General features: G+C 34.6%; 1 protein-coding gene across 3 annotated transcripts in view; it reads right to left on the bottom strand.

Annotated features, from left to right (window-relative positions):
• Nucleotides 1-27,473, bottom strand: part of KNTC1 (kinetochore associated 1) — a 56,070-nt gene that overhangs the window by 28,346 nt on the left and 251 nt on the right. For 2 of the 3 annotated variants that reach the window (XM_074321598.2, XM_074321597.2), the window contains exons 2-33: nucleotides 24,876-25,046; nucleotides 22,051-22,171; nucleotides 20,580-20,695; nucleotides 20,140-20,218; nucleotides 19,475-19,552; nucleotides 18,572-18,606; nucleotides 18,213-18,323; nucleotides 17,377-17,470; nucleotides 16,947-16,999; nucleotides 16,628-16,743; nucleotides 16,134-16,188; nucleotides 15,502-15,600; nucleotides 14,364-14,407; nucleotides 14,190-14,255; nucleotides 14,022-14,097; nucleotides 13,785-13,910; nucleotides 13,600-13,689; nucleotides 13,172-13,225; nucleotides 11,364-11,425; nucleotides 9,443-9,554; nucleotides 8,604-8,747; nucleotides 8,355-8,411; nucleotides 8,162-8,263; nucleotides 6,436-6,555; nucleotides 6,192-6,335; nucleotides 5,577-5,675; nucleotides 4,863-4,966; nucleotides 4,610-4,709; nucleotides 4,014-4,148; nucleotides 3,356-3,475; nucleotides 2,024-2,096; nucleotides 1,358-1,425 (exon numbers count right to left, since the gene is read on the bottom strand). In XM_074321598.2, the coding sequence (XP_074177699.2) occupies nucleotides 1,358-1,425; nucleotides 2,024-2,096; nucleotides 3,356-3,475; nucleotides 4,014-4,148; nucleotides 4,610-4,709; nucleotides 4,863-4,966; nucleotides 5,577-5,675; nucleotides 6,192-6,335; nucleotides 6,436-6,555; nucleotides 8,162-8,263; nucleotides 8,355-8,411; nucleotides 8,604-8,747; nucleotides 9,443-9,554; nucleotides 11,364-11,425; nucleotides 13,172-13,225; nucleotides 13,600-13,689; nucleotides 13,785-13,910; nucleotides 14,022-14,097; nucleotides 14,190-14,255; nucleotides 14,364-14,407; nucleotides 15,502-15,600; nucleotides 16,134-16,188; nucleotides 16,628-16,743; nucleotides 16,947-16,999; nucleotides 17,377-17,470; nucleotides 18,213-18,323; nucleotides 18,572-18,606; nucleotides 19,475-19,552; nucleotides 20,140-20,218; nucleotides 20,580-20,695; nucleotides 22,051-22,171; nucleotides 24,876-25,004 (2,982 nt within the window). In that variant the 5' untranslated portion in view covers nucleotides 25,005-25,046. Of the gene's footprint in view, nucleotides 1-1,357; nucleotides 1,426-2,023; nucleotides 2,097-3,355; nucleotides 3,476-4,013; nucleotides 4,149-4,609; nucleotides 4,710-4,862; nucleotides 4,967-5,576; nucleotides 5,676-6,191; nucleotides 6,336-6,435; nucleotides 6,556-8,161; nucleotides 8,264-8,354; nucleotides 8,412-8,603; nucleotides 8,748-9,442; nucleotides 9,555-11,363; nucleotides 11,426-13,171; nucleotides 13,226-13,599; nucleotides 13,690-13,784; nucleotides 13,911-14,021; nucleotides 14,098-14,189; nucleotides 14,256-14,363; nucleotides 14,408-15,501; nucleotides 15,601-16,133; nucleotides 16,189-16,627; nucleotides 16,744-16,946; nucleotides 17,000-17,376; nucleotides 17,471-18,212; nucleotides 18,324-18,571; nucleotides 18,607-19,474; nucleotides 19,553-20,139; nucleotides 20,219-20,579; nucleotides 20,696-22,050; nucleotides 22,172-24,875; nucleotides 25,047-27,269; nucleotides 27,467-27,473 lie in introns of those variants that run through there. The other variant, XM_019734072.3, reaches the window with a different exon arrangement.

The following is a 27,473-nucleotide window of genomic DNA, read 5'->3' as shown; positions in this document are numbered from 1 at the left end:
GTCTTAGGGCAGTTAATCAATTCAGGGTTAACAGAAATTAATTTTTAAGAAAAATTAAATTGTCTAGAATAAAATTATGTACAAAACAATTAAGACATTATGATGTAGTAGACAGTAATCTTTTGGACCAGTGTCTATTCGCCGTCTTTCACAATATTTAGAGACACTTGGTGTCCCAGTTTCCTCATCTGTAAAGCAGAATTATAACAGTACCCTCTGAGTTGAGCTATTGTGACAATTAGATAATACATGCCATGCCTGACACATAGTAAGCATTGAGTAAATGATAGCTATTGTCAGCTGTCATTCAGGGTCATCTGAGTTAAATAAATAATCTATAAAGATACCTTAAACCAAAATGTTTTTTTAAAAAGCATAAACTAGAATACAATAAAAAAAAGCAGTTCCTTTAAAAAGCTAACACAGAATTACCATGACTCAGCAATTCCTCTCGTACTTGTACATCCATATTTATTGCAGCATTACCCACAATAGCCAAAAAGTACAAAAACAACCCAAGTTGTTTCCAAGTGTCCATCAACAGATAAACAAACAAAATATGCTGGAATGTTATTCTGCCAGAAGAAGGAATGACGTTCTATACATGCTACAACATGGATGAACCTTAAAAACATTATACTGGGGCGGCGGATGGCTCAGTTGCTTAGAGCGCAATGCTCATAACACCAGGGTTGCTGGTTCGATCCTCACATGGGCCACTGTGAGCTGCACCCTCCACAGCTAGATTAAAACAACTACTTGATTTGGAGCTGATGGGTCCTGGAAAAACACACTTAAAAAATAAATAAAAGACTAAAAAAATATATATATACTAAGTAAAAAAAAGCCAGGTACAAAAGGACAAATATTGTATGATTCCACTTATGTGAAATATATAGAGTAGGCAAATTCATAGAGACAAAAGGTCGGTTAGAGGTGACCAGGGGGGAGAGAAGGATGGGGAGTTAGTTGTTGCTTAATGTGCACAGTTTCCGCTTGAGGTGATAGAAAATAGATACTGGTGATGGTAATGGTTGGACAACATTGGAATGCAATTAATGCTATTGAATTTTATATTGAAAAATGATAAAAATGGCAAATTTTATGTCGTATGTATTTTGCCACAATTAAAAAAATAATGCAGCATTTCAAAAACTATTGAATTATAAACTTTGGTGGATAAAAAATATGGTATGTGAATTACATCTCAATAAAACTGTTTTAGAAAAGAGACAGAAGGAAAGCCAGTATATCTAACGTCCCTGAAGTGAAGAAAACTTTCAGGAGGGCTGATCACCAATGTCAAAATACACTGATTAGTCAAGTAATCATGTACAATAATACTTAACATCTTTACCTGTAAACTAGCAACAGCTTTAAATAGTTTCAAGATTTCTTCACATTCATCCTTCTTCTGCTGATTGTCTGTAATTAAATTTTTAAAAGTTATAAAAGACATCCAAATTCCTACATTACCAGAATTTGGTTTTCATATCTCAAGTCTTCAATAGTTCTTTTGAGATGCTTATCTAAGACAATTGAAGTACAAAAAAAATCTAATTATTCTTCCTGAAGGCAGAAAAGAGAAGTTTATAAGTTATAGGAGAAATGGCAAATTTTCTGAAATATACTGTAGCTCTTTTTTTGCCCAAGAGAGTCACTTTGTTAATTATTTTGTTTAAGTTCCAGGTTAAATGGGTTTTTTCCCCAGATCGTAACCAAATGATAAGTGAGAAATATGAATAATAAGTGCAAGGCACCAAAGAAATCTAGTCTAGCGTTAAACAGCTTACTGAAGCATATAAACAAAGGATAAGTTGATTTTAGATGCTTCTATTCTTATGCTACTAATTAAAAGAATAAGGCAACGAAGACTTTTCATGAAGAAAAATGGGTAGGATTAACAAAGACAATCAGAACCAGAAGAACTGTGGGCAAGGATGAAAGCTGTCATTGATGTTCCCTTCTGAAAAGGATCAACTTTAGAACAAAACCAAGATGAGGGAACAGAGGTAGAAACTACCTTTCTGAATGTTGCATAGCATTTTAAGAATGTCTACTGCCGTCTTCACTACAGACATTCTCCAGGCCTTGTCCTAAAAAGAAATATGCGAAATGAAATCTATTTCCTTTATTCACCACTCCAGTAGCACACACACAAATACATAAAAACTATGGGATCAGAAAAAAAACAATAAAAAGAACTGAAAAATTGAGAGGTCTGTGTTAGAGGGAGTTGGGTGGCTAAGAAATGAATGATATTGAATCACATATAATCTAAACATGAAAAACACCAGTAGACTCATGGAAATATGATTTAGAAATACCATAGACTATACACCTTTCAGCTATAGACACTTTGGGGTGTTTTTTTCTTTTTTTTAAATAGTTCTTACTTATTATTTGGAAAAGCTCTCTGGAAAAGTTCAAAAGAATGTAACTTAATTAGCCTACAGAACTGAAGTCAATCCTTATCTTCAAGACTAAAACGGATTTTTTTTTTTTTTTAAAAGAAGAAAAACCAAACAAGGAAAAGTTTAATTAAAGGCCATGCTGGATGTAAGGGCCAGGTCCACACAAAAAGACATTTTCTGTGGGATACAGTGCAGGTTGGTGGCTAAGAACACAGACTTTGGTGTCAGAGTTTGAGCTGAGGCTCTGCCAGTTTCTAATAACCTTGGGAAACTCATTTACCTTAAAATTTCAGTTTCTGAATTTAATCGATAAGGACCTACTTCATAACTAAGAGGAAGCAGACAATTCATTTGAAGTGTTTAACCTAATGCCCACTGCATAGTAAGACCATAATCAATATTAGATGTTAAAAAACTAATTTCCCTAAAGGTAAAAAATCACCGAAATGGACTGCTGAGACAGGATGGGAGGTATCTAACTCTGAAGGTTTAAAAAACTCAACTTTCCTGGATAAATCAGGTATCTGGTTTCTTATCTCTATAAAGAGGTGAACTGGCTCCCTTAAAACTGTTTCTAAGTTTCACCATTCTAAGACTATTTAGATTTGCATTGGTTCTGTGGCTGACATTATTATCTGATAGTAATGACCACAATGCAGAATATTGTTTACACTGCAAGGCATTATGGAAAACGCTTTATGTACAATGAATTCAATTAATCCTTCTGATTTGCAGATCCCAAATTAGTCAGTGTGGACTCAGGCCACTGCTCCAAAGCAGGCTTTTTTTTTTTCCTATGTAGTAAATTTACACGGGAATTTTTACGCTAGGCCATTCTAACAGTGAGAACAGAGCAGATATTCATACTTGTAAGTCTTATCCTATTGCTTAAAATCCATAAAAATTGGATTGCTGTACATTTTATCTGGTGAAAATCCCACCTCTTTAGAATTATCTGGTTCTTCTTGTAATGACAGTCGTGCCCATATGATGACCCTTTCTGCAGTCTTCACAGCTTCAGCAGGAGGCAAAGACCGCAACAGACAAACACAGTCCTCACCCTATAAAAGTGTTTCAGAAGAAGTAAAAAAACAGCTGGTACCTTCATGCAAAGGACAGTTTGGACTTACCTCATTCTTTTCTATTTAAAGATGAAAAGATACCATTTTGAAAAATCAATTATGGTAAGATAAAAATATGAAAATTCTTTTTTTCGATGACAGCAAACAAAAAAATTAAAATAGTACCCTTTGTACTTCGTAGTAATTTTTAGGTATGTCTATGGTTATAGAACTCTATGAAAATAAAGACACTTAAGAATACAAAAAGAAAACCCATATTCTGTTCTGGAATCAAAGGGTCCTGTAGCATATATAAAACACAAATGTGAGTTTTGTTCACTACCAAAGAGTATGAAAGCCCATTAGCAATTCACAAAATACTTTTAAAGAACCTATAGATATGAAAAACATGGCCAATCTAACATCTTGGCATAACTTTATTTTGTGCTAATTTATTTGGATAATTTAATCGTTTTGAGTTTTTAAGGATTTCTTTAACAAAGAAACCATATGAAAGGACAATAGAAAACTTTCATACCTGATCTCTATCTATCAGCTCAATAATCTTTAGACTGTAGATTTCATCATCAGACAACATATATGCTTGGGCCACCTTCAAAGCATCTTCTAAAGAAGATGGGACATCTTGTTTGAGAATGTATCTAACCACCCTCTGAAATAGAGATAACATATACATTTCATTGTTATGAAATCTCACAGAGAACCCAGAAATTATTTATTCATAAGGCAAAGTATTCATTAAATGAAGGCAGCAAAAAAAACTAAGCTGTATGAAAAATTAAAACATGATTTATATACTGAATTTTATGACAGTCCTGTCCAAATTCCCCTCCCCACAAGCTTTATTGGGGTATAATTGACATATAAACACTATATATTTAAGGTGTACAATGGGGTGATTTCAGATATTTCTTCAGATTCTTAATTCACTATTTGTGGTCCTTACTATTCTGATAAACAACTGAAGACCCTATTAACATTCTGTCTAACAAAAGGAAAGTAGCAGAGAACCTAGATCTATTAACCTTTAAGAATATGAAATCCTCATTAAATTTCCCACGTTGCCCTACAAATGGAACAAAGTGGTTAAAGGACTCTTCACTGTATACTTACCATTATTTCCTTGTTTAAGAGGTTCACCTCCCTTATTCCATAGCCTCGTAAAAGTTTTTTCATCTCCATTAGTTTGTAACTTTCCTGCAATAATTTCACTCTAAAAGGAAATGTATTGATATTAACATGGGACGTCTTGTTTATGAAATACCAAGGGTCACTGTAAAGGATAGAAAAACTATAAACGAATGCCAACTCAACACATGAGGTTGATCCAACACCAAAAAAGTTGTCTGGTAGACTGTGATCTTACTTGGGATGGTCCGTTTCTAAGTGCTGTTTCACCAGCTGCTCCACAGCTGCACTCCAGGGAACCACTGCTGCATACATTATCTTAAGCACAGCATCAAATATGAGCTACAAAGATACACACACGGACAGTGAATAGCCCCGGGAGTTACATTTCATGAGCATTAATGACACTGCCTAATCTATAGCAGAGGTCTTATATCTACTGTATGGTAGCCTCTGACTGCAAAAGCATATATTTCTTCCAATTTTCACACCTAAAAAATAATTTTGATATTTAGAAAATTATGTTGTCTGCTGAAAGTTAATTCATATAGCTCTGTTACTTTCTATAGCCTCTGCGTTTAAAAATAATAGTCTTCAGGATTTTATACATATTTTATAGCAGTGCCTAATAAAAGTGTGAAGTCAAAATAAAGGTATAATGTAATGTATTTTTAAAATGTCTCTATGTCTACAGAACCATAGAAAAGCCTGGAAATATAAGCATCCAATTGTCCATGATGGTTCTTCTGAGGGTGGGAATGAGAAAACTTTAGCTTTTAATTTTCATAATTAAAGAAAATAGAATTACGGATGGTTTTTAATTCTCTTTATTCCTTTTTCATACTACACAAACTCTCCTTAACAAATACGTGTTGCTTTTGTGATCAGAAACAAGTTTTAAGAAGGGACGCAATGGTGAAAAGGAAAATCTGCATTGTCACCATTTACTTACATCTGTGTCAGATAAACACCCAATGACTGCCATGGCTTTTGCTTCCCATGCTGTCTCAAAGAGTGATGTGGATTTTGAGCTACATCTCTTCAATAAATCCTAAAAAGGGATAAGCATATATATATTTTAAACTGAAAACTCTCACCAAAAAAAAAAAAAAAAGGTAAAAACACACATATAGATTAAACAGCTTTTATAAATGTGTAAAAAACACTTCTACTTTGCAGTGAATGTTGAACAATGGTCAAAAATGCAAAACTGCCCAAACTTTGGCCTTCAGTTTTACATGGTACAGAAAACTTAAGGAAACATTCTTGAAGGATCTATTCATAAGATTATCACAACTTATTAATGTCTACAAAAAATAATTGTTAATATTTATTGAGTTCATGCTCCTATTTCATAACAACCATTTGGAGAAAATCCTAATATCATCCTGTTTTGCTCAAGGTTATCAGTCAATCAGTAGCAGAGTTAACCCATATTCTTAACAAATACGATAAGCTTCATAAATCCTGACGGTAAAGTATGACACTCCTTAAAGAGTTCAACATTTAATTCAATGACACACTGCATAGATCCAAGAAAAAAGAGTAGAGCTAAAGAAAAAGTTACCTCTATGTACAGGAGGAGAAGTTCCTCCTCTTGCAAGTCATGTTCCCTCATGTAAACTCTTATGAACTTCTCTAAGATGGAAGGAATCAGCTCTGGAGCCAACACTTTGTCAAACATTCGGAACACAATGGTGGTTGTATTCTCCTGGATGCCAAAACGAGAAAAGATGGCATTCGTGCACACTCTAGTCAGATGGGCTAAGACAAAAAAAAAAATAATAATGCTGACAAATCTAGACTTTTACCTTCTCAAAATCAGAGAGGGCCAATTTGCAGTTGTATTTCCTATGCAATGAGATCAACTCTCGCAAGTTATTTACCAAAGTCCTTAACTGACATACTTCCTCCGTGTTTTCATAATCCTTCTGAAACAAGAGTATTAAAGTTGTTAAGAACATTAAATAAAAGTGTGAGGGAAATATACGAAGAGTCAGAATGATTTCAGACAAAATAGAAATGATCATGATTATGAACATAAAAGGAAACCTGCAACTTCTGCCTTTACATTTTGTAGGATTTTAACTAAAATTAACTAGCGCAAATTAACAGATTAAAGTATGACAGAAATCTGAAAAAAACTTTCTTAGGAAAAATATAGAAAAGCTATTACTATTAATGAAATATTTTTTTAGAACCCCAATATACTTAGGTACACAAACATCATCCAGATGGCCCTCATTGTTTTAACTGTACCACATATAAAGCTGTAACATTTTCTGAACGTCCATATAAGGAACAGAATTTTCAACATTGAAAAAATGCAATTAACAGGGAAAAGACAAAGTATTAGGCTGGTGCAGAAGTAATTGTGGTTTAGAAGGTTAAAAATAATTGCAAAAACCACAGTTACTTTTGCACCTACCTAACAGTATTTTATAGCAAGAAGAAAAGCTCTTCTAAGGAAAAATACATTGTAATGATCATTACAGATTATATATTATAATCTATAGGGTTTATAAACATCAATATACTGCTTGAAACATATTAAAAATTCCCATTTTATTTTTAACAAGATATAATCAGTAAGTATAATTAATAAGAATCTGCTATATCAGAAAGTAGAAGGAAATTTATTTTTTTTTTGGGGGGGGGTTCCATAAATGTAACGAATAAATGCAATTTCATAATGTACATTAAGACCTTTCATTAGGTCATATCTCTGTTACTTAAGTACCTAATACTTCAGAGTTGAGATTATACTTAGATGTCTCATGTCAGTTTATAAACTAAATGATGGCACCCCAGCGAACTTTTTTAAAATACAAGAATGTACTATTTTTCAATATAATAAATGCTTTCTGGTTTTTAGAAAACTGGAGGGAAAAAAAGACATGAACTTAAGGAATTTAGAAGACAAATAATAAATTCAGCTCATTAACCTCAAATCAACATCAAATATTATATCAACATCCCTGATCTTAGTTCCCTTTCTAGCACTGCTATTCTTTTCAGACAGTCAGAAAGTCCCAGGTTGTTTTCAATGTGATCTTTTAAAATATTCCTTGGTACTTAATGGGTACTGGAATGTCTAAAAAATGCAATCAAAACTAGGAGTGATTTACCAGGTTAAATTAATAAGTAAACCTGATTGACACAGCTTTTGTAAACTAGTCCTAATGGATTACTGAGTTGTGTTCTTTCAAAGTACTGTGAAATGCTGCCAATGCAGAAAATCCCAATTATACTACTTAAGAGTATATATATATATATATATATATATATATACTTTTGCCCTTTTGGTTGGTTCAATGAGAAAAAGAATGCATTAAAATAGGTTGAAGTTGTAACAGAAATATCAGGAAGAAAAAAAGGAAGTTTTCCTTTTTGTGGATTTCAAAAGTACACAGTAAAAGAAAACAACAGAATAAAAACAAAAAATTTAAGAAGTGGATATATTTCTAGTACATGCAGACAAACTCTTTAACATAAATTGAGTGTTTTATTACTAAAAGTTCGTTTTCCATATCATACCAAAGAAATCCAATGCCAATAGGACACCAATCCCAACTCATCTGGTTTTCCTGCTGTAAAAAAGACCTCTGCCAGTTGAAGTCCATTTTCTGGCCAGTTTGCCTTTAAAAATATTAGAGACCATTAAAAATAATGTTTTATGCCATTGGAAGAGTCTTAAATGTCTTTTCAGTGCTAATTATACTGGTATTACCTTATCAGTTAATTCAAGGTTCCTAGCTGCTTGCTCCAACCATTTTGCAAGAATTTTCTGAAACAGATATAACACGTAAAAATAAAATACTCAGTCAGTCCCTTAAATACTTTAAACCATCTATGATAATCTTTCAAAAGAGACACTAAAACGAAATAACTGGTGTTAGTGTGACTTAATCTTCAATGATATAATGTAAAAAATAAAACTGAATCATCAAGAGTGGAAATATTACTAAAGACAACTTACCTGTCCTTCAGGTACAGTCCTTCTCACAAACGGGATCACATCATTTTTAAGCCACGGACAGAGCTTTTGCAAAGAGACTGGTGTAGAAATTGAGTTGAGCAAGTTCTCAAGCATTTTCACATCAAATCGGCTTTCGAAGTTGGCCTAAATTATACAGAGTGAGATATCAAGATTTAGCTGCCAAATTTAAACTGACAACTTCCCAACAAGGAAAAAGACCTACTAGGAAGTCATTTCAAAAATTACTTTACTATTTTAATAATGAGTGTTAAGGGTGATTTACTCTCTACAAATGATTTCAGCGGGGAGTCACAGGTTCCATGCATCTCACGACAACAAGTTTCAAATAACCAATTAGGGGCAGAGAAACAGGCAAAGATGGCCATCAAGGAAAACTTAACTGGAATGTGAACGTTAAAGACATCACATTAAGATAACTATTTTTTTGGACTAAACATTATACGCCAACATTAAGGGGGTTCAGAGTAGCAATTTTTCCTTTGCCACAGTCCGAGCTGCAATAGGAATACCTTCTCCACCAAAACTACATAAAAAGCCCATCAATAAATCACTTAATAAAATGTTGCCTTTGAGCTCAGTTTAGGAGCTAACTAGACTCTGAATGATGATAAAGTAAGTTCCCATTGTATCTTTATAGTATTTCATCTGAGTTAATATCATCAGAGGGCAGTTTTCTCTGGGACAGGTAATATTTTATCAAACAATGTGAAAACATCCCATTACCCAGTCACACTTGCCCTCGTTAGTTTCCAACACTGATTCATGCACCTATCTCAGGAGCTATGAAGCCATTAAGAAACACGCGCAGAACGTATTACCCGATGTCTCAGCCAAAGGTATTGCGCACAAACAAGATTTCCTTCTCTTAGCTGCAAAAAAATATCCTTAAGTTCATCTTCGTTATTCAGAAATTCAATCCAAGAACTACCACTGCAAAGTCAGAGAGATAAAAAGTCAGTAGTTTAAAAAAATATACTAAGGTCATTCGTTACAAGTGGACGTCATTATGCATTTTAGCTAGCTTTTTTTTTTTCTTCTCAAAAAGTTAAATAAAAAAGTTCCAGAGATTACTCAGTGAAAAGTAAGTTTCCTTCTTATCCCAGACCTATAGAGTTCTTGTGTCTTCCCTGGAAGCCATGTCTCTTCTTGTAGGTCTTTCCTGAGATAATCACTACACGTATAAGCAAGATTTTTAAATTTTTAAATGAATGAGAGTTTTCTATATATACTATCGGTACTTAAAAAAAATCATTTTGTCTTATCTTGGTGCTTGTACCAAATCAGCACATATAAATGTTATTCTTTTTGAGGACTACATATTATTCTATGGGTTTACTATAATATATTTAACTAGTCCCCTATAGTTGAACATTTAGGTTATTTCCCATTTTTTTGCTATAACCAACAATGCTGCAATGACTACTAGGCCCTGATTAAAGCTCAGAAATAGATGATGACGACTTCTTTAAAATGATAAAAAGACAAACAAAAACAGTAAAAGCCCATGTCATGCTTAAATGATAAAGCAAAATAAGCATTTCCATAAATGTCAAAAACAAGAAAAGGATGCCTATTCCCACCATTACTTAACGTTCTACAAGTATTAGTGAAACTAGGCAAGGAAAAAACAATGAGGCAAAATTATCATTCTTCAAATATGTAATTATATACTTGGAAAAATAAGATCAACTGAAATATTATTATGAATAATGAAGGAATTCAATAAGGTAGCTGGCTTAAAAGTAATTAAAAAAAATACCCCTGTATATCCTTTTGAAAATATGAGGGAGAAAAATCCCATTTATAATAGTAGGGGAAAAAGATCAAATAAGATAAAAAAATTATTTTAAATGCACAAAATCTATATAAAGACAACTGAATAGATACCACTCACAAACCTAAAAAACAGGATAGAATGAGCAGGAAGACACATACTGTCCTAAAATAGGAAGATTCAACATTGTAAAGATGCTGGTTCTCCCCAAATTGATCTTAGGTTCAACACATTGCCAATTAAAAAAAAAAATCCCAGTAAGAATAAGATTTAAATTGGATTAGCTGATTCTGATTCCAAATACCATACAGCAAAAACAAACATCAGACAATAGCTCCCCAAGTTCTGAAAAATAAGAGAAGTATATATTGTAGGACTAGTCTACCAAATAATAAAACATTTTTAACACTGCATTAGTTAAAACTATTTGATACTGGTGAATGAACAGGGAGATGAGATCAACTGTATACAATTAAAGTCCAAAGGGAGACTTAAAATACACCTGAAATTTTTGGCATATAATTAGGTAACATTTCAATCGGCAGTGAAAAATGTGGATCATATAATGACAGTATTGGAATGATTAGCGACAAGGAAAAAAATAAAGCTTCCCTTCATTGCTAATTTCTCTTCATAAGTACACTTGTCTTATCTTTAAGGTAATTATATCTCATATTTGTAAACAATGATATTCTTGGCGCACATATTAGTATCGCTAATAAAATCAATTTCCAGAAGTGAAATTGCTACGGCAAAAGGTATACGCATTTAAATTTGCCTTTCAAATGTCTCAGTTCCCATTAATGGTGTATGAAGTGCCTAAAGCTTAGCAGGAAAGGTAACATTTACCATCATTCAAACCCTCAGAGACACAAATTAATCCAAAGCAATACTGTATCTTTTATGACATTCCAAACTTAAGTCTAATTCACAATCTGAAAATTAAAAATGAACAATATACACACCTGAATTTTTCTGGTCCAAATGCTCCATAAAAAGTAGTCAACTTGGCATGTGCCCTTAGTACCTAAACAGAAATAACTTGACAATCTGAATATGGTGTGCAATAACATTAAAATTAAAAACACCAAAAATTAAGCATTCTACTTAAGAAGTCTTGTACATGTTCTCATTTTATTCCATATTATAGGTCAATTCCCATAAATATGACTGCCCTTATTTAACACTAAACAAAAAATCGTGGGATAATGGTCAACATTTCCAGTCACAATCAATGCAATAAAACTGCAAAAGAGAGGAAGCCATTGCATATTAATTGTGGGTGCCCTTCAAAATCAATTAGTTTTCCCACTGATTTATACGTGCCCTTATGGTAAAACCTAGCTAGATTATACCAAAAATTTACTGAGAGTTAAAAAATATATATGCATGTGTACACACACACACACACACACACACGTATTTCTGGTACCATCATAATCATCATCAGTTTACATTTATTTGCATGCTTAGCAGGTACCAGGTACTAGGCAAATGGTTTATCTAAATTATTTCATTTGACCTCAAAATAACCCAGTAAGTATTTTTATTCCCATTTTGCAGATAAGGAAATAACTTGTTCTTGAAAAAAAAACTACAGGCCTATCTTTAATTGAAAAGTACAGAATGCACCACATAACCCTGTCTCAGTCAGTGACAGATCACATACATGCTGGTGGTCCCATAAGATTATAATGGAAGGAGGGTAGTAGATGAGGGTAAACCGGGTCAAATATATTGTGATGGAAGGAGAACTGACTCTGGGTGCTGAACACACAATGTGATACATAGATGATATACTACAGAATTGTACACTTGAAACCTATGTAATTTTACTAACTATTGTCACCTCAATAAATTTTAAATGAAATATTTCATTAATAATGTATATATTGATTACATATTGAAACTGTATCATCTAGCTATATCATGCTAAATGAAATATATTATTAAAACTAAAAAAAAAAAAAAAAAATTATAGTGGAGCTGACTATAGCCTAGTGACACCGTAGCTGTTATAACTTCCTAACGCAATGCATTACTCATGTGGTTGTGGTGATGCTGAAAAGGAATATTCTGTACTGCCAGTCATATAGAAACACAGCACATACAGTTGGGTACAGTACATAATACTTGGTAATAATAATAAATGACTATGTTACCAGTGTATGTAGTTACTATACTATTTATTGTTATTTTAGAGTGTTCTTTTTCTACTTATAAAGTCTACTGGGAAACAGTGTGATGCCACGCTACGCCAGCAGCAGCCTCACCCATCTCGTGTTTATGGCATCATTTGATTGCATCATTTTTCTCTTGAGCTTGATTTAATCTTGTGTCGTTTTCTAAATTTAGTGTAGCCTACGTGTACAGTGTTTACAAAGTCTACTCAGAGCAATTTCCAGTCCTGCAAGCTCCATTCATGGTAAGTGCCCATACAGGTGGACCATTTTTTCTTTTATACAGTATTTTACGGTAACTTTTCTATGTTTAGATACACAGACTTATCACTGTGTTCCAGTTGCCTGCAGTATTCAGTTCAGTAACATGCTGTACAGGTTTGTGGCCTAGGAGCTATACGCTATGTCATATAGCCTAGGTGTGTAGTGGGCTAGATCATCCAAGTTTACGTACATGCGCTCTACGACGTTCCCACAATGATGAAATCACCTCACGACACATTTCTCAGAACAGATCCATCATTAAGTGGTGCCTGACTGTACTGTAAAGGTACGTTCACCCCCAAATTAACCTATAAATCTAATGTAATTACCTCTTTTAAGCCATAGGAATAGACAGGAACAATTTTATCTCCTTTCTTCAAAAGCTATGAAGAAAAACAATAAAATTATCTATGTTAGGTTTTTCATGAAGAATGGATCTTTGGTGAATTAAAGGAAAAAAATTATCTTTAAAACTGAAATTGCATTGAACTCTGAGATAAATAGTGAACAATGAAGAAATGACATACCTTAAAAAATAATGAATTTTATGAAAAAAAGCTCACAATACTTTGCCCATCTGTTATACCTTAATTTTAAGGAATATAACTAGCAAAGATATTCAAAGGCCACTGAGGGAAACAACCTACAGCAAAAATGCCCTTTTAAAAAGGCCTATGATGGGAAAAGAATTCATTTTTTTGAAATGATTTGTTTTGCATAAGACAAACTAACATGTACAAATGTTATAAAAACTTACCCTGGTTTTGGCATAATTTAGCATTTCCTGGGTTGTTTCATAAGTTATCCACTGAGCCTCCAAGCAGTAATTCACCACAAATTCATCATCCTGTTTCACAAATGCCAGACAATAGTAAGGCGACCTAATGTTGACCAACCCACCCATCAGTCCAAACACTCTAGCACATGGCAGCGAAAACACACCTGGATTTTATGTAGATTTTCCTTAGCTTCGTCTACAAGTTTTTGCCATTTGGTCTGCTCACTGGTGTCCACAGAACTCAAAGCTAGTTTCTCCAATATATCGTTTGATTTTACCTTGTAGACAAGCTGGAATATGAACACACCACATCAAGCAACTTGAAGCAAAAATACTGTCTCCCCAACATCTTGTGCACAAAGAAATGCTTGTTCAATAAACAAATAAATTGGAATGATTACCTCAACATCTAGTCCAAACTGAATAGCAAAGCTCTCGGCTTCAGCAAATCTGTGTTTGTGAAGTAACCGACTCAATCTGTTAAGTGGAAATTTCGGTAAGATTTTTATGAATCAGGGAATTTAAGCTTTGCAGTAAGGAATGAGGCTTAAAAGAAAATGAGAAGTTACCTATTTTCTGGCAAAGCTTCTGTAAGACACCGGAGTACTAAAACAGAGACTGAGTCTTCAGATAGTCTGAAAAAAATGTTTTCACTCTAAGTTCGTTTGTCATTTAATATTAATAGGAAATTTTAACTCAGCTTTTATTTAACAACCTGTCTGATAAAACAGAACATGACCTACTTTGGATCATTTTTGCAAATTCCCTCCAGAAGGTATATGGTATCCTACAACAATAATAAAAACATGTTTTAAATTGAAATAGAATTACTTCCTTTTAGAATAACAACTGGTTTAGGCAGAAATTATCTATCAATGGAATTCTAAAATCACTGGGAAAAGCTGTTGGGGAAAAGGCTATTCCCAGTCTCAAAATAACACCACAGAAATGACTTACTAACTACAAAAGAGAAAATGTACCTTTACAATGGAGAAATCTGGTGGAGCTGCCTTAACCACATCATCAAATGTAACATCACCCACAATAGGACAAACAGATATGCGTCCCTTCACATGATGCAATTAGGACACAGTATTATGTACGCTGGTACCCTTGCCAGAAGAGCTTAGCATAAACCTAATCATGATGGAACAAACAAATCCAGATAGAGAGACACTCTATAACACAACAGATTAGGACCCAAAAAATGTCAATGTCTTAGAAGACCAAAAAGATTAGGGAACTGTTCTAGGTATAAGTAAGACTATCACGTGACCAGGACAATGAAACTCAATACATGATGCTGGATTGGATCCTGGGTCAAAAGTAAAAAAAAGCTTTAAAGTAATTGGCACAATTGGTAAAATGTGAATTTGGATGGTATTTTTCATAATAGCATTGTATTAATGTTAAATTTTGTGAGCGTGATACCTGTGTTATGGAGTAACGCCCCCAGTTTTAGGAGACACCTGCCGAAGTATTTAGGGGTACAGGTCATGATGTTGGCAAGTAATTTCCAAATGGTTTGGAAAAATATAGTATGTAAAATGAGATGAAACAAAAGTAGTAAAAAAAATTTTTTTTAAAGATCAGTTAAAAAGTAAATAAAAGCAATATCCCCCCAATTAATTATCATCTATATTTCCTACAGAGACATAAGAAAATTGAATATCCAGTTGACTGATGTTTTATTTAATTAATTTTCTTTTCTCTTTTTAAAATGAAGACCGATCTTGGGCAAGTGTATTTGAGGACTTTTGATAACAATAATATAGTTATAAGTCTTGTGATCTACCCAAGTATTCTAAGTTCCACTGATACTTAGCTTAGTTATTCTTAATTTATTTATTATAAAGTAGTTCAAAATATATATGAACTTACTGTGCTAATTCCTGTTTGGACCAGCGAAGAAACACTAGATACTTCCAAAGAATATAGTATTTCCATCATAGGTAATGAATAGACCACGAGGCTTTTCATCTGGGGAAAAAAAAAATAGTAGAGCAATTAATTTAGGTAAATATAAACCTCTGAGCACAAGTCAATACTTCACAATCAAGGGCATAGATTAAAACCCTTGGTACAAAGCTATCTCCAAAAATAATTTCGTAAATCTGTTAATGTATTACTTAAATGTTACACATAAAATTATGTTCTCTCACGTTCAAAATCTGTTGAATGAAAATCCACAGATTTGAAGTCCATTCTACAATTTGTATTTAAGGTGAATGTAATTCCCCAGTGTCAGAACTACATTAAGAATCATATTAATAAACACTTTCTTGTGGATATTTTTACTCCTGAAATGCTCTGATTAAAATGTAGCACCAAGATTTATATCCTTATTTTTTAAATGTGGAAAAAAAATAAACCTCTGCTGAGTTATTTCTGATCTGTCAAGTGTCTTGTGAACTAAGAAATAATATGTTGTGAGCATTACTTAACAACTATTTTTGTATTAATGTTATTTCTAACATATAACATGGACAAACGTGAAACAAATTTTCCAATACCTTCTTATTAGTAGTAGTTGTCAGAGCTACTAATTTGAGATTTGTAATCCCTTGCCTAAAAGAGAAAAAAAGGTTTAAGTGAATCAAATAAGCTTTGCCAATTGCTAGATATAAGCTAAGTCAAAGTGATATTCTTGTATAAAAGTTAAAATTGATACACACAGACGACATTGAACTTGATTTCTGCACAATTATGGTCCAGACTGACACTCTTTTCTTTTTATTGGGGTGGGGGGGAAGATTTTTATTATGGATGCATAAATCAAGCAAGACATGACCTTTGCTTATTTATTTTAGACTGGCACTCTTTTTAACACAATCACTTAGAGGTTCGTATTGCCTATTTGTTCTCAATAAACATGGCCAACAATGAAATGGTCTTTACTCTGTCAGTCTGTTCACAGTCCTATTTAGAACGCAATATATAATGAATGATCAGAACAGAACCAGGCAAGAACCTGGTTCTAACAGAAGGGAGATCAGTATTAGCGTACCACGTGACTGAAGAAGGCGAATCTGCTTCTGTGGTAAGAAGAAATTCTTCCACGTGAAGAGAGGGCCAGTTCCATATGGGAGTCAGAGTGTAAATATCCCATAAGCTCAGCACATTCTGCAAAAGAGACATTTTATTGATACATCTTCTTAATGACTACAAATTTACATTTCAGAATCTATCTTTTGATGTGTACACTGAAAGCACAGTACACAGATGGTAATTCATCCACCCTGGCTGACGTGCATGTCTTTGTAAGTTTGGCAACATTTTTGTTGATAAACATAATACCAGTGAAAGGAGAAATGTCAAAAACATACATCAGTGTCAAGAACAAAAAGTAGGTTGTCTATCAGCTGGAACTTCTGTGCTCCTACAAGAGAGAAAGCAAGATGTATAAGGATTATATTTCTGGCACATATAGCCATATTTAAATAGTAAATTCACATTTATGGAAAGGCAGAGCTACATTTTTTTTTTAAGGCAGAGCTACATTTAAACAAAAAGTTCCCATTCTTGTTTATTCGTTTCTAGTTTTCAGATGACCACTAAAATGTAAAACGTCCCAAAATGAAGAATAACAACTACAACATGTCAAAACCAGTCATGTATGTGGAAAATAATCAAACTAATCTGGCCTGCTTCAAAAAGTGGTATGGTGAAATGGCCCATACACCAGACTTGGTACGTTGACATGACAATTAGAACTCACTAATAATCACCAAAAGTAGTTTCATTAACTTATTTTACCTTTAATAATCTCTGCATCAATCACATTCTTAACTGTCATTTCTTTCTTGAAAGGATCTGGTTCCCATTTTGAGAATGCACAATTACCAGTTCCCTATAGAAGTGAAAACAGTACATCAATTGCAAATTTGGTTCTTAGATCTGAATTTTCCACAAAGTAGAAACACCTAAGTTGTACACATTACTAATATCAAAATACATATTTATAAGGGGTGGCCTGTTAGCTCAGTTGGTTAGAGCGTGGTGCTAATAACACCAAGGTTGTCGGTTTGATCCCTGCATTGGCCACTGTGAGCTGCGCCCTTCTTAAAACAAAACAAAACATATTTATATATTCAAGCTTTCATCTTCCAGTTCCTCTCTTCGCTTGTTTTCAACAGAACAGAATGGAAAAAACAGTGAACTGTTGCTATTCATTGTTATAACATGAATATTTCACAAAGAGTAGGCATATTCAGGCGACTCAACTCTAAAGACAGGGGGTAAACTTTAACTTAACATATAATATAAATTTGGCAAGTAAAAATGCTGCAAATGCTATAACTCTATTGAATTTTTGCCTACTCGAATATATTAGATGTGTTATGTTGTATGTTTGTCTAACTCATAATTGAAAGAAATGCTAAATTTCAGGTAGAGATTAGTGAAAATAAAGATGCAATATTTTTCAACATAGAAACAGGTTTACTTATTGAGTTAATTTTATGAACTTGAATTTTATAATTCTCATTTCTGCTACACATTATAAATTAATTTATAATTTAACCAAGACTATAGTTTTAATGAAGAAACATTTCAGAAACAACAAAATCAAGTTTTATGAAAAGAATTATTACCCCAATTATCATAGGGACTTTGCTTGCTAAATCTCCAGCCACAAGATTGAGACAACCAAGAGTATGATAATTTTCAGTAGAAATAAAAGTGGACTTGATTTGTCCTTGTAACTGCAAAATCAAAAAAGAAAAAATGTTATATATATGCTCCACAGTCCAAATTCCTTGGAAAGATTGATAAAAATCAGTTTAAATCAATCAGGTATAGATGTATTTTTAAATGAAAATGTTATTAAAATGTTATATAACGCTAATTCCCAAAAGGTCAACCAGTAGACAATTATATCCAGAAACACTCTCCTAAACTTACATTAAATCTAAGTTTCAAGAAGAAAATGTGGTTGGTGTTGTCTTCTTACCTTTTTTGCTTTATTAAAGTCTGCATTTTCAATTGCTGCATGAAAAAGAGAAAGAAGGCTAAATTTATAGTACTAACCTATAAAACACATACAAGTTGCCCCTTTTGTGTCAAGGTGAAATTATATACGATCTAGTGATTGTATATAAGAACACTGGTCAGAAATTAATACAGCAGTGGTAACTTTCCAGTTTTGCCCTTGACCAATAATATAAACTGTGACGTGTCATTCTCAGGGCACCCGCCAGGCTGCCTTAAGTCCCTACATACCTTCCCTTACCACGTTTCCTCCTCCTAAGAGGGTCTCCTATTAAAATAGGTTCCAACTTTCCTAAACAAGCTCTGAAGTCCTACCTGGAAAGTCATCACTTCACACTCATTTTGGAAGAGCTATTTCACTTGTCTAGCTCCCTCATTAAACTATGGAGAGCTATGTATCTTACATTTTGGCTTATCCCCCAGATCTTGCATGTTCTTGGCACACTGTAGATTTTTAAAAATATTTGTTGAACACATGCCCCAAACCAATTGCTCAATCTCTCCCTGCTCAGAGGAACGTATGGTCCACACCACTCACTTAGCACATACTAAGTTAATACGTTAACACCACTGTTAACACTTATACAGTCATTTCTGTTTCTGGGTTCATTCATTCCATCAAGAAGCATTTACCACTATGCTAGTAAATGTCTTATCTCTCCAACTAAGCAGTAAACTCCTTGAAGGCTATATTGCAGCCCTAACAGTAGAGAACAAGCATGCTACAAATACGTAAAAGTGTACCCAGTATCATAGAATGGAATTAAACTAAAATAATGTTCTTAAAGAGAATATTGAAAAATTTACCTGGAAAATTAGTAAGAAATATTGCCGTAAATCAATAAGAAAATAATATAGTACTTACCTTGTTGAATTTTTACAAGCTGAAGGTTGGTAATACAAAAAAATCCATTGTTTGTAAGAAGCAGCATATAATAGGTGCCTATTAAAATAAAATCAAACCAGTTTTCTCTAAAAAGCACGTGGATACAAAATTTTAGCCAGTATTTAGACCTAGCTTGAAAATGTCAATTTGCTCATTTAAATTCTAATCATTAAATAATATAGTAATTATACAGACAAAGCTTATTTACAAAGAATTGGTAAGTTATTTGCAAAAACAATGTTAACTTCTTTGAAACTTTTATAAACCAAACCTCACTTGCCAGGGAAAAAAACCTCTCAGATATATCAAAATAAATTAAGGTCCAGTTAACATCTGTTGAAATGAAACTATAAATATGCTGGAACTCACAAAATACATTTTATTATGTCTCCTTGGTAATCTATAGAACTCTTAAAACTGTAAAAATGAGTTTAGAATATTATATTTAGGGAAAGTATATTTAAACTGCTGACAAGAGCTAAAATAAAAACTTGTTTCTTACAATAAAATTAATTGCATCATTAGAAAATTTAACACTGTGTAGGTAGCATAATAATGAATTTATATAATTTATTAACTATAAATTTGATTTTTCGATTGGCTATTAATCAGAAGATATAAAAGAATTTAAAAAACTTACGTACCTTCACTTGAACCATCTTTCTCAATAACAAGAGTTCGGTAAGTACACTCATTTTCATCATTAGCTTTCTGAACAAAAGCCTAATTGCAAATCAATTTCAAATGACAAGATGAAATGCAGAAAAATATAATCAAGGATTATTATATTCTTTAAATCACAGAGCTATCAGTTATCATTAGAAATAATCCTACCTACATTCCAAACATTTTAGTTTTAAAATGGAAAACTATTTTGGACAAGCGTACTAAGAAAGAATATCTTTAAAGCTTAGTTTTACAATTTTGCACTTAATTCCTATGTTTCTAAGATGTGACTTAAATTTAATGCAAATTTAATTCTTATTTAAAACACAAATTAAGTCATGGTTTGCTTGAGTTTTAGTTGTCCAAGGTATAATTTAGAACTTAGGTAATGAAAATGAAAAACATAACAGGGTCTTACCGTAGTGAGCAACGTTTGCTTTGAAGTTACATGAATAAAATGTAAGTTGCCACTCCTCTCCCCAACAAAAAGAAACTTTCCTTCTTGACATAGGCCAACTACATCCACTTCAGTATCTGAAAATGTCAAATCAAAGTTACAAGCTTCCTTCGAAAATGCTTCTTTTCAGTACAAAAAATTTTTATTAAAATGCAAGTGTTCAAGCATCTTTAAAATATTAGGTTGGTGCAAAAGTAATTGCAGTTTAAAAAATTAAAAATTGCAAAAACTGCAATAACTTTTACACCAAACTCACACTTCAAAAAAGGGGTGATTAAAGTAAAAAAGAATGCTAATGACTCTTAATCAGTCAATAAATATATACTGAGCACTTATGTGCTAAGCATTATTCTAGGCCTTTTGCACATATCTGAGAATATGAGTCCCACCTTCATGGATTTTTTAAATTTTAAGGTAATAACAGATGATAAATAATTAGCACACTAAACACACTGTATGACATACAAGAAGGTGATACATTCTCTGGAAAACAAAAAAAGTAGAGCAGGAAAACAGAGCTCAGAAGAGCCCTGCACACTGCAGGATTAATTAGAATGCTCAGGACAGCTCTCTTTGATGAGGTGAGATATGAACAAAGACTCGAAGGAGGTTAGGAAGTTATTATTCATGCAGCAGCAAGAAGGCCTAAGGGAGTGAAACGGAGGCGGCGAGGGGAAGAGTAAGAGCTAAAGGCAGCAGCATGTAAATGGCTTATGAACTAAAACTATTCAGCAGCAATGTCTTTATACAAATGGACCATATGTTAACACAGCCCTCTATTTCACTGATGAAACTGATCAGGGCAGAGATGCTAAGATTCCATAAAATGTGAGTATCTTGCCCCATACTGTGATTGAGATTGCGTTCTCACACGCATACCTTCTGATTCCTTTTCAGTTGTCTAAGTTCTTACATGAACAATTCAACAACCATCTTTCTCTCAAAATTTCAGTAAAAGCTTTCCCAGTATTTGCACCTATTTTCCAGCATAATCACTGACTTGTCCCTTAATTTACTCTTAAGCCCATATTTGCATATACTTACAGCTCTTTGACTCAATGAAGATAGTGCCATACATTTAAAAAGTATTCAAATATCTTTTGATGATACTGAATTACATACAAGATTCAGGTACTTGAACACAACTGGGCTCAACTGTTTCCTACATATTCTAATACAAAAGCCATGTAAGTAAAGTAAATTGTTGCTTTACATGTTTCCCCTTAAACTTATTGAGGGAAGGGCTCATCCCAATATCCTTTGCGTCTAGTACTCAGCACAAAAAAAGTCACTTGAGATTAATTTCTTGAAATTAGCCCAATTTTGAGTCTTAGAAATAATGGAGTAAAGAAAAGGCAATACAGCAGAAATTGGTAGCAAGATATACTTGACTTTCAATTTATTTTATTGCTTTACAGTATGTTCGACTTACCAAATATAAGGTGCAACTGAAGCGATCTACAAATACTGTCAAGCAGTATCACTGATTGGTCTGCGACAACAATAAACCCATCACTTAAGCTGCACGCTTGTATCTTTGGATTTAATGAGGTCTGTGGGAGGGAAAAGCATGACTAAATTAAAATGTTTTTTACACATGTTTACCAATACTTATCAATAGTTTCATCATAGTCCTAAGCACGCAAATTTAACACTTAACTTGACGGACCTTTTTCCTTTAGCCCATATACCTAATTAGTCAAGTTTTTCTTTGTGTGGTGTATCTTGAATCCATGCAGAGACCAAAGTAGAGAAATAGTCCAGGATTGCTAGGAAATGGCGAAGGATTGCCATATCCAAGTCTTTGCTTGCTGAGGGTAGATCTTATGCCTGTAGGAACCAGGCGGTATTAACATAAATGAACCAAGACTGATATAGTCTCCATGTCTGGGATAAAACAGGGAGGGGGACTGTGGCCTGTTGTGCACTGGAGGGCACATGCCCCATCGTAAACTAGAGAGCAGAATCAGCCAAGTTAAAGCCCCATGGAATGCAACCCTGGCATCGCCATACCTTCCAATCTATCAAGAAAAGCTGCATCTTTTATGTGAAATGCGATTTTTAAATATTGGCAGCTAAATCGACATTTAAAAAGACACTATGCAAGCCAAATATGAGTCTTCAGTTTTCAGCTTCTGTTGATTAGAGCTTTCCCCACATGTATCTTGAAGCAGGTGGACAGCTTAATTAATGGGGAGAATGCTTAGACACTCATTAGCTGAGTAATCTTGGGCACGTTTCACCTGACTCTCCTATAAAACAGGGATAATAATATCTACAACACTGAGTTGATGTAGATTAAAGAATTCAAGACAGACTTGCATATAGTATATGCTCAATAAATGTTAATTATCCTTATTCTTCCCTGGCTTAGATTTAAGCTAATTAATTAGCTTTATGCCTGTTTCAATGGTCACCTTCTCCTGGTATAATTCTTGAAAACCACCACATTCTGACGCCTCTTACACTCTTTTTACTTGATTCTTCGATTAGTGAAAAGTTACACAAGACATTGCAAAAAAGGAACTGCGCTTATACCTTCTAGGGACGTACCCATGTTGTTCTGAATGAACTGCTGTTCCCTAGTTCTTTTCTTCTCTTTAAAACTTTATTTTTTCAGAGTAGTTTTAGGTGCACAGCAAAACTGAGGAAGGCAGAGAGATTTCCCACATACCCCAAGTTCCCATACATCCATAGTCTCCCCCGCTATTAATACCTCCAACCAGTGTGGTACATTTGTTACAACTGATGAACCTACACTGACACGTCATAATCACCCAAAGGACACGGTTTACATTATAGTTCACTCTTGGTGTTGGACATTCTGTGTCTGGACAAATGTATGACAGGCATCCATCCTGATGGTCATACAGAGCACACTGCCCTCAAAATCCTCTGTGATCTGCCTATTCATCCCTCCCTCGAAACCCCAACCCCTGACAACCACTGATCTTTCTACCATCTTCAGAGTTTTGCCTTTTCCAGAATGTCATACAGCACAGTTGGAATCATGCCGTTTGTAGCCTTTTCAAATTGGTTTCTTTCACTTGGTAATATACATTTAAGGTCGCTCCATGTCTTTTCACGGCTTTGATAGCTCATTTCTTTTCAGCATTGAATAATCTTCAACATTACTGGATGGACCACAGTTTATCCATTCACCTGCTCAAGGACATACTGGTTGCATCCAAGTGTTGGCAATTATGAATAAAGCTGCTACAGACATCTATATGCAGGTTTTTGTGTGGACATAAGGTTCTACTCCTTTGGGTAAACACCATGGAGCGCAATTGCTGGATGGTACGGTAACAGCATGTTTAGTTTTGTAAGAAAACACTCAACTGTCTTTCAAAGTGGCAGCACCAGGTGCATCCCCACCGCAATTGAATGAGAGTTTCTGTTGCTCCATTCTTGCCAGCATTTGGTGTTGTCAGTGTTCTGGATATTGGCCATTCTAAGTGGGCAGTGGGATCTCATGGTTGTTTTAAATTGTATTTTCTTGATGACATATGACATGGAGCATCTTTCCATATGCTTATTTGCCATCTGTGTATCTTCTTTGTGAAGTGTCTGTTAGGGTCTTTGGCCCATTTTTTAACTGAGTTATCTGTCTTATTATGGAGTTGGAAGAGTTCTTTGTATTTTCTGGATACAAGTTCCTTTTCAGACGAGGATCTGCAATGTTTTCTCCCATCCTGTGAATTGTCTTTTCACTTTCTTGACTGTAGCCTTTGAAACACAAGTTTTTAACTTTGATGAAGTCCGATTTATCTGTTTTTTTCATTACTTGTGCTTTTAACATCCTATTTAAAATGGCTTTGCCTAATCCAAGGTCACAAAGATCTTTTGGATTATATTTTTAATTTCAAATTCTACTTGTTCTTTGCTGGTACATACCTAGGAAAGCTGTTGACGTTTGCTATTAACCTTGTATTCTGCAACTATGCTATAATTGCTTATTAATTCCAGGAGTTTGTCAGTTCTGTCAGATTTTCAACATGGATAGTCATGACATATGCAAACAAAGACAGTTTTATTTCTTCCTTCCCAATCTATGAAAAGTTCAGTTTTGGAAATACAAACCTTAAGATAATATGAGGCGAATTCAGATGAAAATTTCCAGTGTTTCAGACTGAACCTTGATTCCTTGAAAAAGTGTTATATTCATTCACAAAACATTTACCATGTAGCTACTGGGCTTACTAAGCATTCAGTAAAAATTCTGTGAATAAAAACAGTTAGCATCATAATCATTACCTTTTCGGAGGAGATCTTCGCTAGCAAATCTACTTGATATAAAGCAGTTCCGTGTTCTTTTCTTGAACCAACACTTAGGTATCCACTTCCTGTATCATCATTTGTTAGCAGTTCAATATCATTCCACATATTTCTGAGATTGTTTTCCTGAGTCAGGAATCACTGACTTCCCTGTGACAACATGTGAAATTAAAGAGACTAAATTATACGGTTGCACAGAATCCGGTTTCCTTGGAAATGAAAAGGCTTTACCCAAAATGTACACATCAATAAATAAAGACTTCTCTGCCTTTGTATTATTTCTGAAATCACCAGACACTTGGACCAATAAGATAAATGGAACTAGAGCTACGATTATCACTAGAGAAGAACATACTGGTTCAGGAACACAAAGAATTCTGATCTTACCAATGTATCCTAGAGCTTCTAGTATTTTTGTATACCAGCTTGAAATTATAACAAGTTATCATTTGAAATAAACCTTTAATCAGTATAGCAATAAACAGCAAAAGCTCTGAGGTCAGACTGTCTGGGATATCTTAGGATAGATAGTAAGGTTCCTGATGAACTTAAAAAAATATCCATCAATTTTTCCTATATTGTTGTACAACAAAATGAAAATGTTAAGGGAAGGAAAAACAAACAAACTGGATTTGGTTTCTGACTGAACCAAAGAGTATACTCGTAACCTTAGGAAAGTCACTTAACCATCTCATCAACAAAGACTGCTATAACGCATTTGATGGATGGTCTGGATGGGAGTAGAATGCTAAGATGAAGAGCAATCCCTGGCTCAAGGCTGGTGGGGAACAATAACCAGTCGTTACAGTTGTTTTGATAAATGCTAACAGAATATGTTTTAAAATCAATGGGAGGTACAGCGCAGGGAAGGAATGATTTCTGACTTGGGGCTCTTTCACATTTACTAGCCAGTTGTCCTTGAGCAAGCAACTTAATCTTTGTTCCTCAATTCGCTGATCTATAGAATTGGAATACAGTTGTAGCGACCTAAAACGTTATGAGCTTTAGATGTTCACAAAACAATGCTTGGTTCGTGGCAAGCACTCAATTTGAAGTGTTAGCGAATTTATTATTGTTACTGGTAGAAGCAGGTAACAGTTGGGCTAGTAATTTAAGGTCCTAGGAGTTTAAGTTTATTTTTCAATTATAGTTGACATACATTATATTAGTTTCAGGTGTACACCGTGGTGATTACGGGAGCTTTCTGAATCCAGGAAAAGAGTTCCTACTGAGAGTGTTGCCAGGATACAGAAACAAAGCATGTCAAAGTAGACAACAGTTTTAGTGGCTGGTGTTTGGGTGAGAGTTGATAGGAGGAGGGAGGTAAGTTGGAGTGAATACTTTCATGGGTCTTAGTGTCCAACATCTGTAAAAACAGAGAAATATTGTCAACCTCTGGGCTGTCACACTCACTCATTCAACAAATGTTTACTGAGTACCTATTTCCTAGGAGCTGGGAATAGAGCTGTGGAGAAGACAAAAGAAGGCTTTGTCATTATGAAGTGTATGTTCTTGTAGGAAGGACAAACAAAAATGTAAACAATAATATAAACAGAGCCACTTTGAGCCTTTCTAAGCCTTTTTAAGTTAGCAAAAATAAAATAGTTATCATTCAATAGTTGCATAAATATTCAGTATGCAAAATAGTTGGGAATGTTTACTCATTTAGTCAACACAACAACCCATGTTACAGCTGAGAAACGGGAGTCGGGCATTAAATAAACGGCCAAGGTTACCTAAAGCGAGTAAATGAAGTAGCTAGACAAGAAAACTCAACCCCACGCCGGCTATTAACTGTCATCCTGCCTCCCTACGAAAAAAATAAGTAAACGCACCAACAATGACAACGTGAAATGGTTTGAAGTAAACAAAACAGTGCTCAGGTGGAGGGGGAGGGTGGCGTAAGCAGGACCTGTTTGGGAAGGGAAGGTGACATCTGAGCTGCGACGGAATAGCATGAAGCCGACCGTGCAAAGCTCAGGGGGAACCGCAAATGCCAAGGCTCAGAACCGGGACCGAGTCTGGGGCGCCTGCCGGGCTATAGCAAGAATGGAGTCGTGCGGGAGCTAAACGAATCCCTTGACTTCAAGACCGAGTTTTATCCTCAGTGCAACGGGGAGGATACCAAGCAGACGAGTGACATGACTTGATTAAGACTTGAGAGCATTGTGGCTGCTGGGTGAATAGCGAGTTAAGCAAAGCGAAACAGTGTCAGTTAGGATTCCACGCACAAACGCTAAGCTGGACACCGACTCCAACCTCTCTCCCGCCAGCGTCTGGAGGAGGAAACGGCCCGAACTGTGCTGAGACTGCGGCTACTTCCACCTGAACCCACCCCCTCCTCCCTACGGTAGCGCGACTCCCCCTCCTCACCTGCAGCAGAAGAAACTAAAGGGGGACACTCAAGCTCATCGTCCCTCTTCCCGACTCCCACAACTGCCCCTAATCGCTTCAGGTTCCAGCCCACGAGTTTAAATTGGCGGGAGAACACCAAGCCCAACCCCTTTTACGGCGGCCGGATAAGGCCAAGAGTGTTTTAGAATCGAAGTGGGAAGTCGCCCCACCCTAAATTCCACC

This window comes from Rhinolophus sinicus, chromosome 9 (genome assembly GCF_057876585.1).
Source record: "Rhinolophus sinicus isolate RSI-liver-muscle chromosome 9, RSI-T2T, whole genome shotgun sequence".
Taxonomy (NCBI): domain Eukaryota; kingdom Metazoa; phylum Chordata; class Mammalia; order Chiroptera; family Rhinolophidae; genus Rhinolophus; species Rhinolophus sinicus.
This window is presented reverse-complemented; position numbering and strand designations above follow the sequence as displayed.